We start from the raw sequence: 22751 nt of genomic DNA on the forward strand, positions 1-22751 counted from the left end.
AAATGTTGTGTTGCTTAATTTTGCATCAATTAATCATTTGTATTTAAAGGTGTAAAGCTTTAGTTTTCCTTGTGTCTATCAAGCAGGTTACAACAAACCTTCTGAAGAAAAGGGATATTTGCAAAGGACCTTAGCTTTATGTGGAACACACATACCTTCAGCAGTGATTTTATTTGTACCTCACTTAGCCAGGTCCTCAGCAACAATATCATTAATATCTAATGCCAATTTCCCTGTTGACACTGTTCATCCCATATTATCTCTTTCTGTGGTTGTGTGTGGTGCATTCGGGGTCTTGGTATAGTCATGGCACCGGGGAGTCAGGAACTCCAGAGTTCTAAAACGTGCTCTGCCATTAACGAAGCATAATTGGGTTACTTAGCTTCTCTATGTAATAGTAATGTTTACCTCATATAGGTTGAGAGTTAATATTTGCACATTGCTTTGAAGTTGTAAAGTGCTGTATACGTGCTTTTATGCAGGACATATTGCATTGCTTGTGGAAATACTTGCTTCAAACAGTAGCATGCTTGATATGCACAAACATGGCAGAAACACAATTTATGTACAGTGTAAAGGCTAAAAATGAAGGAAAGCTCCCACAATTTTTACTGGCCAAGCAAATTGTATAGAGTGCACACATATATAATTATCAAAGGGGTAGCCGTGTTAGTCTGGATCTGTAAAAGCAGCAGAGAGTCCTATGCCATCTTATAGACTAACAGACATATAGGAGCATGAGCTTTCGTGGGTGAATACGTACTTCTTGCATCCGAAGAAGTGGGTATTCACCCACGAAAGCTCATGCTCCTATACGTCTGTTAGTCTATAAGGTGCCACAGGACTCTTTGCTGCTTTTACATATATAATTAAAATGCATAGCCTTCACATCAGTACTTCTCAGTATAGATTTGACTATAGATAGCTTAACCTTACTAATACCTTGTACATGAGCACCTGTTCCCAGAATACTCAAAGCATTTTACAAAGGTTGAACCTGCAACAGCTCGAACTATGCTTTAGTCTCCATTTTGCAGGTGGAAGATGGTGATTGAGCTGAGTCCCAGCGATGTCTGGAGTAACTTGCTGAAGGGCACGCAGAATGTCAGTAAGAGAATTGGGTATACAATCCAGGAGTCGTCATATCAATTTCCTGCTCTAACCATTGCATCACTCCCACATCAGGCTTTTGAGCCCCTGCTATAATGAAAATGTGTATATTTGTACACCTGAATGAGTTTAAAATGTACCTTGTGGCAGTACTAGCCATGGGAATTCTGAAGCACGTTAGGATACATGGCTTGTTGATTTGTATTTGCGTTCAAATTTTCTAGACTTTCTGGAGGTCAAATACTGGAAGGAAACTGAAGAATGGATATGCTTATGTAGGCATTTACTTTCTGTGAACAAATGACCGTGGGTGCATGGAATTATTTCCTGTTGATGATGATGGTAAAATCTTTCCTCAATTCTAGCCTCACAATTTTGAAGAGAATGAATTTGGTTAATACAATAATATTGTGGCAGGCTGAGATGCCACATCATTTATTGATGGGGAAACAGGACTGCTCCAGAGGTCCTATAATAATTCCATCCCCATAATAGAAACCTGCATATATACAAGAGTATTCAAACAGGATATAAACACAACTCCAACACAATCTAAAATAAGTATTGTCCTAAGTAGCTGAAATGTCTCATCACACTTGAATGAGATAAATGTTGAGTATCTTGTAAGCAGAAGACTAATCTCTAGAGTCAATAGAAGCCCTTATTATGCATCATATCTTCAAAAACATTCTCCTAGCACATGATTTGGGGAGAGGTGGGAAGGTGACTGACTTCAAATGTTCCTGTACGCTGGTTTGATTTACTTTATATTTTGTAGTAAGTGTTGCAGTATTCTTGTATATTAGAGAGACTCACTGGAAGCCTGAAAATTACCATATAAAAACTACCTATATCAGTATCTTCTGTCTCAAAGGGGAGCCAGATCTTGGTCTTCTATCCCATGGTAATTCTGTCTTTTGGGGAATCACTCCTCTAATGATCAGTTAGGTGGGAATGAGAGATCTCATGATGTTTTTTTAGGACAAACCTTCTGATGATATGGCCAGCGTTTGCTCTGTGACATCTAAAGGTGTGGAAGATATGGCTTAGAACAAAATGGTTGCCTTATATGCTTCTGTAAATGCTGCGTGGGCAGTTTGTAGCTCATAGCTTTGTAAAGCATCTTGGAAGGCTGAGTTTAAAAGGGGCAATGGAAAATAAAAATCTGGTTGTAGAGCTCAACTGAAGAGTTCAGTTGCAAATCTTCCAGCTAAAGTGCCTTGAAACTTTGGGAAGGTATTTTGATTCCTGTTTTTAAAGGTGCAGGGTTATCTTCTGGAAGTTTTTGCAATGGCAATTCGGGGTTCTGTCGTTATTAAATTTAAAATTGGTTAACCGATGACCAACCAAATCATTATTGGCAACTAACTCTTTGCATGCATGAATTTCCTTCTGATCATTCAGAGAAATATCTACAACAAATCAAAAGAGGTAATGCAACCTTGATTGGTAAAGTTGATGCAGGGTAACTCACTTTTTTTAACAGATGCATTTTAACTGTACAAAGTTTTGCTTGATTAAATCGTAAGAATCTTCATGTTTTGAATACTATTTATGATTAAAAAGTCCTGTTGTGACATTATCTCTAATAATTCAACCATCCTTGTTCCCCTTTGGAACTGTAATTCCCTTAAGCAATTTGTAATACTTGACTCAGTGCTAACATTCACACTAACCCCAAATTATTTAAAACATTGCTAATATATCTAGTAACCTTAGTTGTGTTTTTCTCCCCCTACTTGTTACATAAACTGCTGAAGAGTAATACCAGAGGTTTAATTCATTGGTTGGCTGAAGATATGAAAATTAATTCATATGAGAAAAAAAATATTGGAAGAATGAAGTTATAAAAATGGCCCAGTTTTTAATTTTTATGCCAGTGGTTATTTTCTTTAAGATTTGAACTGCAGAGTGTTTTGTTCTTGTCTTAGCAGTCATGTATGATGTTTCTTTTTAAGGATTTAAAGCCCAGTAATATAGTAGTAAAATCAGACTGCACTTTGAAGATTCTTGACTTTGGACTGGCCAGAACTGCAGGAACTAGTTTTATGATGACGCCTTATGTAGTGACTCGTTACTACAGAGCACCAGAGGTCATCCTAGGGATGGGATACAAAGAAAACGGTCAGCAAATATAGTCTTTCTTTGATATAGCTTTTATTTTTTGTTTGGCACACCACATTTTACATGTTAATGATTTTCAAGCTGTAGAAACTTTTTTAAAGTAACACTGTGACCAAAATGTATAATATAGTTACACCCAATAGTTCATATTTAATAAAACCTATTAGAAATGTTTACATTTGATCTAAAAAAGAAATTGGGGGTCTTGTTTGTTTAAAAAGATAAAAAGATAAATAATCTACTTTGGACAGTGGTTTGTTTCACCTGCAAAAAGTGAGAAATGCCCTCTCCCCATATGTACTATCTACCTTGATCTATAGAATATCCTGGGTTGAGAGGTCATCGCTGGGTAACTAATGTGAAAACAAATACTTCTAAAGTGACATAAGAAAGGAAAAGACTACATTGGAATATATTTGCTACTTTTTGAAAGAGACACTCCAAAGAGGGATGTGCAAGCTGAGCCCACTCACTACTGGCATTAATTTGTTTTTATTTTAAAATGTGCCAGTTCTGATAAATTAGCTTCCTCTTTAGTTGGTTTAGTATTTACAAGCCCAGGAACAAAAACTAGTCACCTGACGTTATGAAGGCTACTGCTACACTAAAGAGCTTACAGTGGCACAACTGCACCGATACAGCTGTGCCATTGGAAGCTCTCTCTTGTAGCCGCTGTAAGCCAGTGGGAGAGAGCTCTCCTGTTGGCTTAACTACTTCAGTCCTTGCGAGCGGCGGAAGCTATGTTGACCACATAGTGCTGTCCACATTGACACTTACGTTGGTGTAACTTATGTTGTTCAGGGGCGATGGTTTATTCAAACCCCTGAGTGGCAGAAGTTGTGCCAACATAAGTTGTAGTATAGACATAGCCTAAGACAATGATGAAAAAGTTACTCCAGGTGAATGAGTGAATAGTTTTTTTGTGAGGCTGGGGCTATGTTTTCCTCCTAAGACTGTTAGTTTGTCTTAGTGTATATGTTCCTCCAAAATGCTGTATAAAGGGCTAGGTAAAAGCTATGCATTATTATTTAGAAACCCAATGCTGAGTGAAGCAAGCAAGGGATGAAGAGTTTTTTTCACTCTGAATTTACCTAGCTGATCAGGCTAGCTCAGGCTCTTATTTCCTTTTTTCTGGGGCTTTAAAGTGGCTAATTAGAGAAGAAAAAGGACAAGCAAACCTTTTTTTTTTAAAACAAACAGAACTTTTCCCTGAGAAAGAAGCATTCTTTAAAAGCAGCATCGCACCCTTTGCGTTATTATGGCCTGTTGCCTCATACATAATTGTAAAATTATGTAAGTTCCAATCTGGCAGCAGATTTCCTTTTTAAAAAATAATTAAGGCTTGTCTTTTGGGGGGCTAATAGTATTACCAGCCTATTGACTAGGGTTACCATACGTCCGGATTTTCCCGGACATGTCCGGCTTTTTGGGCCTCAAATCCTCATCCGGGAGGAAATCCCAAAAAGCCAGACGTGTCCGGGAAAATAGGGAGGGAGGGCCCGGCGGTGCGGGGCCGGGCTGGGGCCGGGGCCGGGGGTGCTCGGCCGGGGGCCAGGGCCCGAGCCGAGCCAGGCGGGAGACGCCGGGGCCAGAGCCTCTTGGCCTGGGCCGGCCAACCGGCCGCCAGAGGGAGCCGCTCGTCCAGGGGGCCCGGACTGGGCCGCGCCACTCCCCAGCCCCAACCCCAGCTTACCTGCTGCCTCCCTGTTTCAAGCTTCCCACGAACATTTGATTTGCGGGAAGCAGGGGAGGGGGAGGAGCAGGGGGCGGAGCGTTCAGGGGAGGGGGCAGAGTTGGGGCGGGGACTTGGGGAAGGGGAGGAGTTGGGGCGGGGCTGGGGACAGGGAAGGGGCGGTGTTGGGGCAGGGGCAGGGCCCGTGGAGTGTCCTCTTTTTTTAAAATTAAAATATGGTAACCCTACTATTGACAGGAATTATCTTCTAACATACTCTGGAATGGAGCAAATGAATTGGTTAGTACAGATGTCTTATACAAGAATTAGTACACTTTAAAATTTCAATGGCAGATTCCCTGGTGCACCAAAGCAGTCAGAACACACTGGCCAATTAAAAAGTGGAAGTTTTTTGGGCAAATTAAGGACCAGATTTACCATTGCACATTGGCTGATCAAAAAGAGCTGTAAAAGATTTAAGGTTGATAGTATGTATCTTTAATAGAAATATCACATGGTAGCATTATCTTTTGGTTTCTTGTTTAGTGTTTTTGTATGAAATCTTCAATTTTTTTTTTTATTAGAAAAGTTCCAGACAAAAAACTGTTAAAATGGAGTTACGGTTAAACATGTGTGTCAGTAATTTAAGGATAAAAAACATTACAGGGATTATCTGAAACCAAGTATTATAAACCCAGGAAATTCAAACATTCCTGTAATATTTTTACCCTATATTACCAATATGTAATATCAACTTTACATCCACTTCAACCATTTTTTTTTCTTGGAATTTTAATTAGGAGTAAGTGCTTCCCAGGTAGGGATTTTAGACAACAGACAATTTATCACAATTAGAAGAATAGGAAAAGTTATATGAAAATGTCTCATCGAGATCATTTTTGACCCAAGATCTTTTATTTCAAACTTCCTGAGACCATCTCTTAGACTTAAGGCTTGGTTACATTTTAGCTTCACGAAATCTTTGTAAAGAAACCTTTGTAATTGACAGTGTTCTTTAGAGCAAACTTCTGGAAATTTTGAAGGGTGAGCAAAGAAGTTGTTTCTAACATTCATTCATTTGAGCCTGTTAAAATCCCTGGCATTTGATGCATGAAGAGAAATACTTGATGTTCATATACGGTTGCTCGTCCCTTACTCTCCACACAATTCACTTTTATCATTTTGAGCCAGACTATATCCAGTAGGTTTCGGGATGCATTTCTCTTCATGAGAGCAGAGGGTTGCTTTGCAGGTGAAACAACCAACATTCAGAATCTTCATTAAACTGTCAAGAACAAAATTTTACCTTTTTTTTTTTTTATTTTATTTTATTTAGTTTTGTGCCAAAAATGCATTGTTCTTAAATACCTGAAAACAGTTTATAAAGACAATATTAATACCAATCTTCAAATGTAGTGGCGACTTATGTGCCACAATTCATGTAATTATGATCTGGGATTTAAAAGCAACAAACATTTTCAAAATGAACCAGGCCCTTAATTTTAACACCTAATCTGTAGAGTTGAGATTGTAATCAGGAGATTGATTTAGGTAATATTTTAGAGAAACTCTTAAACATGGGGAAAAGGAATATTTTGAGTAAAAACCTACTCTGTAGTTTGTTTAACTCAGTACTATATTACACATGCTTTTATTATGCAAGTGTTCTCACTTAAAACCCATTCTTTTCTACTTTAGTGAAATTCTAAGCTAGTGTCTGACAAGGAGCTAATAGTAGTAATAAAAATTCATCACTCTGATTTCAAGAAAACTCTTGCATAAAAATCAGCAAAAGTAGCAAAGAAAATTGGCATACCTGTAAAAAGTAAACGTACTTCAGTGGGAATGTCTTCCACGGTTGAGTTTTTTTGAGAGAAAGTGAGAGGTAGGGCAGAAAGTCTAAGTACTTTTTATATACAAACTCGTATTATTATGAGTGTTTGTTTCTTTTGTATCAGACAACATTATGTTCTGACGTTGCTGTAGAAGTATTTTTAAATCAATTATTTCTAGTCTAACTACTTCCAGGAACATACTAATCTTGTTAACTGATCCTCTAAAATGCTAAATGATCTTTTACTGCTTGTATTCCCTTTTTGTTTAAAGGGAGAGAGGACTGCACAGTAAAGCACTTTTCAGGAAATACCTGGCAAAAGTTTCTTCTGTTCCTCCTTAATCAAATTTAGCCAGTAACCCATAAATTCTGCTCTAAAAGTGTGCACTACTGAAACACGCTTCCTCCTTTCAAATGACAATTTGGTTTGCTAGCTTTAAAATGACTGACTTTTGCAAGCACAATGAAACATTTAAACAAATATACTTATCTTTGCTATTCCAAGCAAATCTATTTGTGGAAATAATTACATGTTGTTATTCCAAGCTAAAGAACTTCAAGATGGGCTTTAAACTGTCTGATATATGTGCATCTCTCTCACTTTAGACAGTATTTTAAGCAAAAGGCTATTCTTCTGACTTTTCTTTGAGCCAGATGAAAAGATAATCCTTAAAGATACTCTGTGTTAAAATAGTTTCACTGCTTAATACCACAATGATTTCTTTCCTTCCTGTGCTGTCTGCAGTTGATAGGATGCAGTCATGTTATGCTTCTTTAATTTTAAATGACCGTTTGCTTTGCTTTTCCTTCTTTTTGTGCTACAAACATAGTGGATTTATGGTCTGTGGGGTGCATTATGGGCGAAATGGTTTGCCACAAAATCCTCTTTCCAGGAAGGGACTGTATCCTTGTGCTTCTGCAGCAGGTTGAATTAGTTAGGTGATTAACGTTCTAATGTTCTCTCATGAAAATGCATATGGGTCAATTTTTTTCTTAAATGGACATGAATTTTTTTTGTGATACATTTCAAAAATTGTTGAGGTAAGAACTTCAGTTATACTCAGGCTGCATCTAGCAGTAGGACATAGTCTCTGCTGGTACTGTAGTTAGCACACATTCACCCTCACTCATTTCCATTGTACACTGCTTTTTTATAATTACTTCACGTATGTGTGGATTATTTTTTAATTTTATTTTATTTTGATAACTACCTTTTTATGTTAATGTCATTGCATTTTGTTTTCAGTTGACATTTGGTCAGTTGGGTGCATCATGGGAGAAATGATCAAAGGTGGTGTTTTATTTCCTGGTACAGATCGTATCCTTACCTTTGGCCTAGGATGTAGTTTTGAAAGGTTCAAACATACAGCAGCATTTCAGGTCCATGTCAGAGTAGTCTTTGTCTGCTCCACTGCTGCCTGCTACGACACTGTTTAAATTACTGTTTCAAAATACCATTTGTGAGTTCATGATTTTTAGTTCTGATTGTCACAAAGTTGTTTATGGGACTATCATTTTTAAAAAAGCAAAGCAAATAACTGTATCTTGCAGTGCTGCATTTAGCAATTCATGCAGACTAACTTTAGAGAGACGAGTAGCTATCCACTTGGACACACTGAGGTTTTTACCCTTTTATGTTCACTTCAGATTTTTATATAGTGCCTATCCATTGCTTCTGGGTGTTGCCATAATTAAGTTGGACTTCTTTTGTTGTAGAGTGCTTTACTTGTTATATGTTTTGATTTTCCTTTTTAACTGAACATTTTATGGAGTGATCTACTATTCTGCTAATCTCAGCTGTTGTCTAAATACTTCCGCAATGTTGCTTTTTGTGTTTGTAAGTGGACATTTAAAAAATTCCTAACCAGTCCGGCTTGTGTCACGTTGTCTCAGGTTATGCTTTGTGTGCTACTTTAAAGGAAAGCTCCAGAGATGATGATCTTAGATAGCTGAATATATTGTTAGATAAATCTATATATGTAATATAAAATATAGTAAAAAAAGTGAATCTTCAAAGCATCTTTTAGAAATATCTACCAGGCCTGTGTTTCCATTCAGTGAATGAGTTGTAGTCTCTCTCTCTGGGCATTGCCATATTAAAGATACTTCCAGCAGAGGACTTGTTAGATGGAAACTGGACTGAAAGAAATCTGCATCACCAGTAGACATTACTAAGAATCAGAAGTTTTGTTTGTGCAGAGTTCTGTTCACTTCCTCCCCCAAACCCTTTAACTAATTTCATTGGTTAAACCAAGCATTAAATTCCAGATTTGTTGGTTTTAAAGGTAAAGCTACTGGAAAAAGACAAAACCCTTAAATTCTTATTTCCAATATTTCCAGATAGGAACAGAATTATCGGTCTTGCTCTGCATCATCCAACTGTCGGGGCTGCAGTTATTTATTTGAGACACTGGCCCTGATTCAGCTTAATTTCTTAAATGCATCTTAGATCTATCTAACTTCACACACATGAGCAATCTCTTTGACTTCAGTGGGACTTGTTGCATACTTCAACACAACACAAGAAGTACCTTATTGAATTGGAGACACTTTCAGTTATGTTAAGACTCAAGGGCCCAAATTTTCAAATATACATGCCCAAGGTTAAGGTGTCTTAATAAAAATAGCTTAATTTTTTTTCACATCTGCTGAGCAACCCCAGTTTTTGTTTAACTTTAGAGGGAGCTAAATTAGACCCCTCTTATTTATCCAGTTATCTTTGTTCATTCAAGTTTGAACACTTGGCTTTCATTTTATGACTTATTGTGATAATTAGAACTTTCTTGTACTTATGACATTTTAAATGAGAACTGCAATATATTTATGGGGCTTTGTTAGATACATCTAGATTCCGTAGGCATTTTATAATGTCCTCATGACTGTAGTATCTAGCTCTTTTAAGTGAGTAGGAGCACAGGCAAAGTTCCCATTGACTTAAGTGGGACCAGGATTTCAACCCTGTTGTGCACATCTACGTTGCCCAAATGTGACCTCTCTCCTAATTAGTACACACTTCATGTATTGCACAGCCAAAGCTTGAGTCAGGCTATAGAATATATAGATAAAACACCGATGAGTGGCTTTTCTCTCTAATGCCTTATTGATGCCTAGCAAATTTGGGAGTTGAATCTAACAGAACTCGACTGTCTGCTCTCTGGACAATTATACAAATAGTAAGCCTGGTAGGTTTCTGTTAAACTTATATTTGAGATTTGCTTTAGCTCAGTGGGTTTTTAACTCACTGTACTTTCTACAAGTGTATCCTTTGGCAGGTCTGGATATTTTATGAGTAAAATCAATAGTAGTTGCACTACTCTTGAGCCAGACTTACAATTATTCATCTTCACTGTTCTCTTGAACAAACTAATAGTGTCTTTTTATTTATTACGGTCTGCTACCTTCATCTCTGTTAGGTATTTTGTATTGTTTTAACATAGCCTTTATGCTTAATGTTAGACATGCCATGTTTTTCTTAGCTGCTTGACCTTAGATATTGATCAGTGGAATAAAGTTATTGAGCAGCTAGGAACACCATGCCCTGAATTCATGAAGAAATTGCAGCCAACAGTGCGGACTTACGTGGAGAACAGACCTAAATATGCTGGATATAGTTTTGAGAAACTCTTCCCAGATGTACTTTTCCCAGCTGATTCTGAGCACAACAAACTTAAAGGTAAGATCTTTGTACATGTATGTTGTATCATTTTTCATATTGTAGTAGCCTCGTGAATGAAAGTTTAAATTTTGTCCATTGTCAGATGAATCTTTTTAAAAGTTAAACTTTAAAATGTTGTTGCCAAGGGATGGGATGTATGTGCTGGGATTACTGCTATCTCCTTTTTCCTGTTTTCTCCTGAGCTACTGTTGCATATTCTTGTAGTAGCTTCTTTGTTACCCAGAAACAGATATTTTCCTTTACAGCTGACACTAAAACTGCTTAGAGAGGGGTGTGGATGTTGGAGGAAATGTGGGGTGGAGGGAAAAGGCAAAAAAGAAAGCTATTGTTGTAAGCTACGTAGCCAGAATTCTTTTCTCTTTAGAGATCAAGTAATTTACATCCCTTTTTTTTGTATCCTGGCTCCCTTCATTCTAGAAATAAGAATTTCTTGGTGCTAGAAGTCAGCTGCTACTTAGCACAGTAGACTACCATGAGCTCATCACATTTTGTACTTTGGTAAAAGCTGATTAACCTGGTAGTGCTTTGAAGTGATATGGTCTGTTGTTGCCTGGTCTTACAGAGCTTTGGGAAAAGTCACTTGAGGCTCAAAGGAGAATGGAAGGTGCTCACTCTTATAGCCCCTGCCTGTCCACAGGACAGCCTAGGTTGTATCTCAAATGCGGATTTTTCATTTCCACTATCAGCCAAAGAAGGGACTGACCAGCACTATGACCATAGCCCATTTAGGGGTAAGAGGATTCTTGGGAAGAAGAAAGGAGACATTGAAATGCTCAGAATTCCCATCTTTGCCTCTGGGTTTACACATGGAGAATGGTTTCTTGTACCATTTATTTATGCAGTGAGGTAATTTTGAAACAATGGAAGCTCCACATTGTAAAAACACTTACAGTGATAGAGGCTCTTACAGTGATAGAGGCCCGAATTAACTGAATTTTAGTATGGCTTCCCTAATATGGCGAGCTCTGCTTTCTACAAGATTTTATTTGTATTTACTTTCTCTAAATATCCTTGCCTAAATAAAGAGTACATTTTAAATTATGAGAGTAGTTAACCATTGAACAATTTACCAAGGGCATTGGTGGATTCTTCCTCACTGACCATTCTTAAATCAAGATTGGATGTTTTTCTAAAAGATCTGCTCTAGGAATTATTTGGGGGAAGTTCTCTGGCTTGTGTTATACAGGCGATCAGACTAGAAGATCATAATGGTCCCTTCTTGCCTTAAAATCTATGAATCCTAAGCACTATATATTGAAAAGATATTATCTAGCGTGTCCATCTCCTAACCCCAACACTTCCTAGCTACTACGAGATTTTCTCATACGTTATTTTATCCTGTTGAGTTGTGAGTAACTCAAGTGATATGGATACCACCCATTATTTTGAGAGACTGTTCCATAGTTCAGTTCCAGAGTCAATCAGAAATATTTCCCCCTATTGTCTAGACATTTTTCACCCTTTTACTCCTAGTTCTACCTCTGTGGACAACCCTAAATAATTATTTCCCTCTTTAGTATTTACACACTTCAAACTCTTTGTAAACTGTTTTTCAGATTCCCTTCCTTTTAATGTCATGGACCCGTACAACTAAATTCAGTTATCCCCTTAATCCCCTTAATTAAATTTTTTTAGCGTCTCTGTGAATTCTTACTAATTCTGTTTCTTTCCAACATTGAGATGCCTAAATACAGCATTCACCTGTAGTTGTAGTTTTGCAGGTAGAATACAGTATAGGGGGTGACTTGCATCCCAGGTTCATTTCATGATGACTCTGTGTGTTGCATCCAAAATTTCATTGACCTTTTTAGGTGAGTTTGCCAAAATATTACACTGCAAACTTGCGCCCAATTGCTTTCCTAGTATATCCAGCTTGTTAAAATGATAGGGATATTTTTTCCTAGCTGTACTAGCCCTGTATACTTCCCCTTGTTTAATCACATTTTATTTCCTGTCCATTTGTTTAGCTCCTCAAGGTTTGTTTCTCTGACCTAGTTGGAATTTGCTCTGCCTCATCACCCAATTAGTCTGCTTTTTCACCACGTCCTCCAGATGATCAATAAAAATGTTAAATAAAATTGGATCCAACACTGATAATTTGACTGTATGGTGGGAGACTTCTCTCTTAGTACACTGGTCGGTCTCGCCTACTTGCTTAGGGTCTAACTGATCGCCATATTTGGGGTCAGGAAGGAATTTTCCCCCAGGTCAGATTGGCAGAGACGCAGTGGGAGGGAGGTTCACATTTCTCTGCAACATGGGACATGGGTCATTTGCTGGTATGAACTAGAAGCCTTTAAATCATGATGTGAGGACTTCAGTAGCACAGCAAGAGGTTATGGGCCTATTGCAGGGGTGGGTAGGAGAGGTTATGCGGCTGCAATGTGTAGGAGGTCTGTGATGGGAGTGAGGAGAGCTCCTTTTTATGGACACACAGCCAGCTGTAAAATCCCTCTTGATAGCTGTTCTCTGCTTGCTTTACCTATAAAGGGTTAAAAAAAGTCCCCCAGGTAAAGAAAAGGGAGTGGGCACCTGACCAAAAGAGCCAATGGGAAGGCTAGAACTTTTTGAAATTGGGAAGGAAGCTTTCCCTTTGTATCTGTGGTTGTTCTCCGGAGAGGGGGATCATAGCAAGGTCAGGGCTATGACTATGCTATAAGCAGCTTTAAGCCAGGTATGAGAAATCATCAGATTCTACCTAGAATTACTGATTTGAAACCCCCCAAATATGTAAGTAAATTAGGAATGTTTAGAAAGACACGATTCGGTTTATTTCTGTTTATTTTTTAAGGCTTGTGGACTTCTCTGTGCTAACCCCAGATGCTTTTGTTGGCTTGTAACCTTTAGCTGAACCCCCAAGAAAGCTATTTTGGGTGCTTAATTTTGGAATTGCTCTTTTAAAATCTAGCAAAAGCCTAAGTTCCAGATGTATTTTCTTCCTTTTTGGTTTTAATAAAATTTACCCTTTTTAAGAACAGGATTGGATTTTTGGTGTCCTAAATGATTTGTGCATGTTGTTTGATTAGCCGGTAGCACAGCTAATTTCCTTGTTTTTTTTCTCAGCTCTTCCCTGCAGGGGGGGGGGAGGGGGTGGTGAAAGGGCTTGAGGGTACCCCACAGGGAGGAATTCCCAAGTATGCCTTCCTGGATCCAAGGGGTTTTTTTGCATTTGGGTGGTGTCAGCATTTACCAAGCCACGTCAGAGAGAAGCTGTAACCTTGGGAGTTTAATACAAGCCTGGAGTGCCCAGTATTAATTTTTAGAATCCTTGCAGTCCCCCACCTTCTGCACTCGAAGTGCCAGAGTGGGGATTCAGCCTTGACAAGGTCAAACTAGATGATCATGATGGTCCCTTCTGACTTTAAAGTCTATGAATCTATCAACTTTTTTCCTATTTAGTCCAGTTTTCACTCCATGTCACAATGCTCATATGCAAGCCAATTTGAATCCAGTCTACAGTTTGGTTGCTCTGAATTCACACATCCTGTATCTGATGACAGATTTATTTGGGGAGAGGGGCAGGAGGCAATCCTTCATATTAAGGAATAGTTTCTTATCAGATTCTAGTTACCAGGTTTCTCTTTTTTCCTTTGTTTGATGTTCTCGATCACCTGGATAGTTTTTTTAGTCCTCTGGTAGCCGTCCAGCTTCTGATATTTTTCCCAGAAATTACCATTCTAATAAATCCATCTAGTCACTGGTGATACAGATATCAATAAAACTTATCAGACATGAAAACGTGTCCAGTTCTCATGTTGCCTTCTTTGCATGAAGGAGGACAATGACCAGGTACTGATTACTCTTCCATGTGACATTTTGTTCTTGTTACATGTGATGCAAATTCACAAACTCTCTCACCAGTTTTTCTCATTATTTTGACTTTGCTTTTTAATGTAGTTTCAGCTTTGCTAAATCCTGAATTCTGTGCAGACCTTAAAACTGTAATTTGTCTGCTCTCTGCTAAGCCTTTTAAGTGTATCTGTTCATAAAATTTAAAACATTGTCTAATATGCATTCAGCATAAACCTAAATAGAAAATTTCACACTCTTGCAGCCAGTCAAGCAAGGGACTTGTTATCAAAAATGCTGGTTATAGATGCTTCTAAAAGAATCTCTGTGGATGAGGCTCTGCAGCACCCATACATCAATGTCTGGTATGATCCATCTGAAGCAGAAGCAGTAAGTACTTGGCTTTGGTCTCTTGTTAGTGGGATACTCTACTGAAGGAAACAAACTTGGAATGTGGTGATTGATATCATTGCTTGCCATAATAATACACTACATTTTTGACATGCAGCTGTCAGAATTATAGCTGAAATTGGTAGATGTGTTTGTTAGAATTTTCTCTCTAGGGGCCAAAATTTCAGGCAGTTGTGATTCACCTGTATTTCTATGCATAATCATAATGATTGTACCTCCAAATAAGACATGCAAATATAGCACTTGAAAATCTCCTGAAAATCAGGCCCTGGGTTTATTAAACCAAATATTTGCCTATGCATACCTGTTACATTTAACAGGAATATGAGCCATTGACTCCTGGGCAAGAAAAAAGGAAGAAGGTATTTTCACTAGTTAGGGCAATTTGGTAGTATCTCAACACTAACAAAATAGGAGCCAGAGGCAAAACTCCAGTGCAGGAGCATGTGCTGTCAAATATCACCACTGGTGAATGTGATTTAGGTAAAACATAAAAGTATATCACTTTTTAAACAATTAACTTCCGCCTTATTGAAATCAGATGAAAAATAACAGTGTCTGAACAGAAGGAGGTAGTTGTCTCTGACCTAGTAAGAATTGAAGAAGACACTTCAGCATCGTAAACAGTATTTCATGTAAATGGTGCAACTAGAATTCTACAGAATATTTACAGCTGGCAGAGAAGAAAATGAACTACTGACAGTAAATGCCCCCAAAGGGCAGTCAGGCATGGAAGATGCTGTACCTAGGTACAATGTCTCCATTTAGCCCCCTTTGTCAAACATAACTGTAATAATGCAAGGAAAACTATTAATCACTAGGAATCTGAAACATCACATGAAGTATAGAAAAGTGGCCAGACATGAGATGACTATGTTTCTAACAGTTCTGGTGAGGCATGACGCTGTATTTTTAAAAGATTGGGTTGGGATTCTGAAAGCTATTCTTTGTACAACAGCCTTCCTGTTAGGTGATGTGTGTTTTCCCTTTCATTTCACTGTAGTTGTTTGAGTTGTTGATCATGCGTCAATTCTGTTTGCAGCCTCCACCAAAGATACCAGACAAGCAGTTAGATGAAAGAGAGCACACAATAGAAGAATGGAAAGGTAAGAACAACATTTGAAATTTGTCTTTGGGGCTTGCCATCTGATAAAGGATTATTGTGTTACCGGAGTTCTGTTAAGAAGTTGGAATGACTAGGAGCTTCAATGTCCTTCACAGCTCAGAAACTTGCATATCATTTAAGTATATGGTAAGGTTAGATTATTAATGATTAGATGATTCTTCTGAATTCATACGTTAAGTGACTTGCACATAACATGCTTCCAATTCTAATTAAGTTTAGTTAATGAGCCTTCTTAAAGGCATAATTATGGTATGGTAGTTCCCTTCCATGGCAGAGATCAGGTTCGTACAGACATCAGGTAAGATGGTTGGGTCTCTGGCCAGTAAAGCTTGTCCTGCTCCAGGAGATAAGGAACATGTTTCCACCCTTGGCACTTCTCTATCCTAGGAAAATTACTTGTTGCTGATAATAGTGTCAGCTGTGTGTGAAGCTGATCTGGCATTGAGCGTGCTTTAACTGCAAGTGTAGCCAAGGACAAGATCATGTTCGGCACTGTGTCTGGAAGTGTGATTGAGGGATTGAGCCATTGCTTCAGGAATAATTTTATTCCTTAATTATGCACCCTGAAATGGTCTGGTTACACTTGGGCTATATCTGTACTAGGGAAACCACACCTCCTTCGAGTAGATGCAGCTGAGTATTCCACTTTGCTGTGTGTGCACACAGCACACCAAAGCCCAAGAAATTTGCCTACCAGTACCCGTAGAAGGGCAGTATTCACACTTCGTGGCCATAGCCCTTCCCCTGGCTACGTGAGGCAGTGCCGCCCTGACCCTCCCTCATTTCCTTCTTACCACCTGTGGCTGGAGTGGGAGCTTTGTGTGGTCTTAACCTCAACCCTTCAGCTAGTTTAGTTTTTTCTTCTAATTTGTACTGTAAGTAGTACCCTTCGCATTAGCTTAGTGTTAGTTGTATTAGTTTAGTTTCCTCAGTGATACTCTTACAGGGGTTGAATGTTGTCCTTCATATGGGAAAGTTATCCCCACCAGGAATCCCTACATGTGGTACTTGCTGTCTCAGCGAGGCCCGTGTTAAAGAGTGTTGTGCAATCTGTAGATTGTTCAAGAAATAGACTCAAGTGGCTCGGGACCTTTGCCTAAAGCATCACCTGCTTGAACAAGCCATGCGGCCTGCTTCAGAACCAAGGCCCTTATCAGGTCAGAGATCACCCTCCGGTTCCAAGAGTGAAGTTTCGTGTTCTGGAGCAGGCGCCACTCTGAAGAACCAGAGGAGCCATTCCCCATCATCTGCGTGGAGGCAAAGGTCACATAAGACCGATTGAGACTGCTCCAGGTCTTGGAGAACCTCTTCCACCTCCCCCAGGAAAAGTGTGGACTGGCACAGAGTTGGTGCCAATGTGCAGGATGGCGTGGGTACCTCTAACCCTTCCCTGGTACTGAGTAGGGAGGTTAGAAACCCTGTACTATTGACTTGGATTTTGGCCTCTGCTGCATGTCTTCTGCTTTTCCTTTGTTCCAGGACTTTGTCATCTATAACCCTGTCGACTGAACAAGCCGCTGGACCCTTGGATCACTTGGCACCAGACTCCAGTGTTCCCCTTTCACAGTTGTGGAAGAAGAGCCGGTACTGGGAATCTCCTCGGCACCGTTGCAGTCAGCACTGCAAATGTTACGATGGCAGCTTTCGCTGCCCTTGAAATTGGTGCTGTCAAGCACTCCAGTACTGCTGCTGACTTTGGGATTGACGCCACTTCCGGCACCAGCATACTCAGGACCAATGGTGCTGCTTTCAGTGACTGCACTGATTCCTGCTTCGTTCTGGATGACGGACAAGTCAGACTGGTTACTTGCTGCCTCTGATCTCGCTCTGCTCTCATTCCAGTGATCCTGAGGCTCCTCGGCATCCAAGTCAGGGTCGTCATCCCCTCCCCCCCCCACACTGTCCATTGCTTGACCAGCATCGGGGGCCTTTTGGCCACCAATGCCTTATCCATGCCAATGGCCTCCATGGAATCCGTGGGGTATTCCTTGGTCACGGAGGTCCCACTCTTTGTCTCAGTCAAAGACGAGATCACTAGCCATGTCTGTGGTGGTGACCATCGATCTGCCACCAGCCCAGGCACCAGCACTCCTCCTCCCTGCGGAGCCTCCAGAGTCATCCCATCCAGATCTGTCACCCCTGGAACAGGATCTGGCTTTAGCCTAGTTAAAGGCCTCATCTTTGTCTCTGGACGATTCTGTGCTGCCTGGTTCATTCCTCTTTTGGTACTGGAGGATTTTAAGATATACTGATACCTTTTGCAACCTGTAGCTGCTTCTCTCAGTATCCAAGTGGAGTTCTTGCAAGCGAACAGCCACAAATTAGTGGATAGCCTGCAGCCGTCTGCCCCTGGAAGTTTCTCCCTCCCTATCAATGATGTGCTCCTTGAATCTGCTATGGCCTTCTGGAGCATGCTGGCTTCTGTACCACCTGCAGCTAAGCACTTGGAAAAGTGCTATTTTGTTCTTGTGCAGGGATCTGAGGGGTTTTACTCCCGGCCAGCACCAAATTCTCTAGTTGTAGCTGCAGTGAACAACAGAGCCACACAAGGATAGGCTCTAAACGATTGGGCAGGAAGGCTTACACCTCCTTTTCCTTACAGATGCGAATTGCTAACCAGCACCCAGAGAATGTTTGGCAAAGTGTTCCCTTTGTCCAGCCCTTGCCAACCAGGTCAGTTATTACTGACACCTCCCAGATGGGTTGCGGGACTCACAGGGGCTGTGGCCAGAGCAGGAGCCTCAGTCCATATCAATTTGCTGGAGCTTTGGGCCATCTACAGTGCATATCGCACTTTTCAGGATTGTATCAGAGACTCAGTGGCTCACATGCTTACTGACAATATCGCCGCAATATGTTATGTGAACAAACAAGGGGGAGCACTCTCCAGGTTGCTCTGCCTACAGGCAATTGGGCTATGGCAGTTCTGCATTGAGGAAAACATTACCCTGATAGCCATTCACTCACCCGGAGTTCAGAATCATCTTGCGGATCCATCTCAGTAGGTATTTTTTCCCTACGTCACTAGTGGTCCCTGTAGACCAGTGTCCTCTGGGTCACCTTCGGAGCTTGTGGTATCCTACAATTGACTTGTTTGCTCCACAGGACAACAGGAAATGTCGTCTGTTCTGTTCCTGAGGGGCCCTCAGTCCAGGCTCCCTGTCCCATGCTTTCCACCTTTCTCCCAATCCCAGTCATCCCTCAGGTCATCCTCAAGCTCAAGGTCATTCTCGTTGCCCTGGCGTGGCCGAGGCAGTGCTGGTTCTCCGACCTTCTCACACTGTCTATTCAGCCTTCCCATACCGCTTCCTCCCCATCCCAACTTACTCACTTAGAACCATGGCTGCACCTTGCATTCTGCGCTCAGTTCCCTGCGTCTAACCAAGCGGAAACAATTTTTGGTGTGGTCATTAGCCCACAGAATTCAGCCAACGCTGTCCTCTATCCAGGACATTCTGGAGTACCTGCTGCACCTTCAGGTATTGGGGCTTGTGTTTAGTTCATTGAGAATGCATCTGGCAGCAATATCAGTATTTCATCCACCACCACCCCCCTCAGGGAAGATCAGTCTTCTCCAGTGCCATGGTAGCAAGATTCTTACAAAGGCCCCTTCATCGACATCCTCTATTCCTAGAACCAGTCCCTCTGTGGGACCTTAACTCCATCCTAGCAGCCTTAATGGGACCTCCGTTCAAACCTCCTGTTCCACTTTTGTGTCAGAAAACTGCATTCCTGGTAGCGATAACATCTGTAAGGAGAGTGTTGAGACTTGAAGGCTCTGATGGCAGAGTCTCCTTATATACAATTCTCCAAAGATGAAGTGACTGTATGACTACATCCTAAGTTTTAGTGTACAATGGTTTCTCAATTTCATTTGAAGCAGGTGGTATACTTACCTGTTTTCTTTCCCAAGCTGCGTTCATCTCCAGAGGAGATGTGTCTCCATATGTTAGCTTTTTATCTGGACAGGATTAACCGTTTCATGCTTCCCCTTGTCTGTTTGTGTCATATGCAGACCACATGAAGGGTCAAGCCGTATCGGCGGGTAGCAATCGATTTATCCAGAATCGATATATCGCGTCTCGTTAAGACGCGATATATCGATCCCCAAATGCGCTCACCGTCGACTCCGTAACTCCACCAGAGCGAGCGGTGGTAGCGCAGTCGACGGGGGAGCCGCGGCCATTGATCCAGTACCATGTGGACCCCAGGTAATTCCATCTTAGATACTTCGACTTCTTCAGCTACGCTATTCGCGTAGCTGAAGTTGCGTATCTTAGATTGATCCCCTCCCCACACCCCAGTGTAGACCAGCCCTGAGAGGTGGTCAGGGCAGCACCACCTCATGTAACCAGCGGAGGGGACTATTGCCGTGAGGTGTGAACTCCCCTCTACCAGTACGCCTAGGCGCACACACATCTAAGTGGAATCACGTCTGTCAATTGTCAAAGAACCACAGTTACTGTAAGTAAACGTTTCATTCAGTTGCACTCAGGGGAATCTTATAGTAGACAAAGTTCCAACAGCTTCCAGTGTGTTTACTGACATGTTAGTTAACCCTTCTAAGGAGCAAGTTTCAATTAACGTGGTAGCTTTTTATTTAAAAGAAAGTGACCGTTCTCGCTGCCTAGAGTATTGCTGGACTTGTACTCATGTACATTAGGACTAACACCAGTGCTGATGAAACAAAGTTGGAAAACTACTGAGAATACCTTTTTCCCCTAAAATTCCATAATGTAGACAAGACCTTGCAAGTCAGCTGCAGCCATTGATAACACTTGCTGTCAGAGAGGAGTAACTTTCCTAAGCTTGGGTGCACATCTGTATTGTGCTTGATGACCTTCTGTTATGGTAGTAAACTTCTCAGTTCTAAAAATGCTTTGGAAAAGGAGTGGCAAAGTATTCATTCTCCACTTCTAAGGCCTCCCTACCCCCGAGAAACCTGAACTCTTTCTTGCTCCTCTCCCGTGCTTCCTGTAGAGGCAGCATGCTGAGATTCTGGGGGAGCAGGCCCAGCTTATGGTGTGTCAACAATAAGCTTTGCAGACTGAGCAAGGAGTAATCTCTAAGGCTGGGGACTGGGGGCGTCAACTGAGCCTCCCTGCTACGAGAAGTTTTTTCCATAATGCCAGTGATCCACAAGAGAGGTCTCAGGAAACTAAGCATACAAATAGGCTTTCCCCTATAGCCATAATATCAACCCTACTCCCTCTTTAGGGTGTTTATGCCTTCCATTTACATTTCTCCTGAGGAGAAAATTAGTGTGCTCATTTGCATTTTCCTCTTTAAGGAAACAAGCATTGGCCTATGTCCAGACTAATCTTCTGATATGAGTCTCGCTTCTTAATACCAATATATTCTCCTATCATGCCATATTTGGTTTTTAATCTCTCCTTGCTTCAGTCACTTCTTATCATCACTTGCACTGTCTGAAAGAGGCTCAACCGCCTTTAGTTTTACAGATCTTCCTCAGCTGTTTCTTCAAATAGAATTTTTCTTCAGTAAAAGTAAATGCTTCAATTTGATATACATTTCTACTGTTAAAGGTGGATTTTTGGTTCCATGTAGATCAGACTAATCTATTATCATTGGGGGGGGGAATGGGGAAAGTCGTGACTTTTCATGGCACAAAATAGAGATGTCACAGTTTTAGTTGAAGGAAAAAAACAGTGTATTAATTATTTTTGAGTTGTTTGTCATGAAAAATTAGAAGGTCAAATCTGTTTTACAACAAATTGTTTTAAAACCTTTCAGTAATATCTGAAAACCACCCTCTACTACAAGACAAATATAGAGCCAAAAGTACAAAAAAACGGAGAAGCATTGCTGTGACTTGCAAAGCCCATGATATACCACAGCACCCCTGTACCCCAGATGCCTAGTGTTTGTCACAAAAATCATGTTCTCTCACATATAACATTACTTGCAGAAGGTAAATGTAGGACAGTGTTTCTTTTCAGTTAAATGTCTGCACCCACACAGGCGTCAAAGCTTGTTAGCTGTACCTATGGCAATACCAAGGCCTAGCACCAGAGCAGTAACTAAAGCCTATACATTCTTTTTTGGTTACCTGCATGCATGATCATGAAGCCTTCTGTAAAGCCTCTACTCTTGAATTTTTTTGCACAATACCCATTGTATGTTCACAGAACCTATGCAACACAGAGATATTTTCATCTGCTGTTTCTGTATACTACCTAGTTGATACTAACCTTATGACTTCAATCATACAACTGATAACATTATGGTAGGTTTTGAGATATTGTTCTCAATAACCTTGTATCTCTTGGATTTTAAAGAATATGGTCGCAGCAAGTGGCAGCTACCTCTTATAGATCTGCACTTTTCTGTATCTCCTCCAAAAGTTATCAAAATTCATTGCTAAATCAGAAAACAACGGATAGCAAATGTCACACTTTTATCCTCTTGTGTGTGTGTGTGTGTGTGTGTGTGTCTGTACATATATATATATATATACGTTATGTAACAGTAAATACACGACTCACTCTTTTGTAATGAGAACTGAATGCAAACTTAGTAGAAAGAAGTCCTCGATCCAAGCCTCTATTGTTGACAATTGACTTCAATGCATTACTGAATCTCTGTGGTTTTAAAAGCTTGAAAGAACAAAGAAGGGACTTTCATTGCTGCCTCCTAGATTTCTTGCTCTTAGATTTTGTGTCATTCACTGCACTGGTGAGCAGGCAGAGGTAAATGTTTTTGTTTGTTGTTTGTTAAGAAAAGTCTCTTTACAGATAACCAGAATACCCTACCCCCAAACCATGCCCCCTCTCCAGTTGTACCTTGTGATCTAACATATGACAGGATTTGGATGGCTTAAGGTTACAGACTTGGCGAAAGTAGTCCTGCCTTGCGTTGAGGAATAACAGGCACAAAGTCCCTTTGCTATCAATTATATCTTGCAGAGGAGCTCACAGCAGCCAGCATTTTCTTCCGTACACGGGTCACATGCTGTGCCTCTTGAGCCCTTTGACCCTGTGTCTCATAT

General features: G+C 40.5%; 1 protein-coding gene across 5 annotated transcripts in view; it reads left to right on the plus strand.

The window, feature by feature from the left end:
- MAPK8 (mitogen-activated protein kinase 8) overlaps nt 1–22751 on the plus strand; it is a 134179-nt gene that overhangs the window by 101995 nt on the left and 9433 nt on the right. For 4 of the 5 annotated variants that reach the window (XM_034775038.1, XM_034775042.1, XM_034775040.1 and 1 more), the window contains exons 6-10: nt 3069–3234; nt 7987–8058; nt 10231–10413; nt 14471–14595; nt 15659–15722. In XM_034775038.1, coding sequence (XP_034630929.1) covers nt 3069–3234; nt 7987–8058; nt 10231–10413; nt 14471–14595; nt 15659–15722 — 610 coding nt within the window. Of the gene's footprint in view, nt 1–3068; nt 3235–7570; nt 7643–7986; nt 8059–10230; nt 10414–14470; nt 14596–15658; nt 15723–22751 lie in introns of all 5 variants that reach the window. The other variant, XM_034775041.1, reaches the window with a different exon arrangement.

Source organism: Trachemys scripta, chromosome 7 (assembly GCF_013100865.1).
Source record: "Trachemys scripta elegans isolate TJP31775 chromosome 7, CAS_Tse_1.0, whole genome shotgun sequence".
NCBI lineage: Eukaryota > Metazoa > Chordata > Testudines > Emydidae > Trachemys > Trachemys scripta.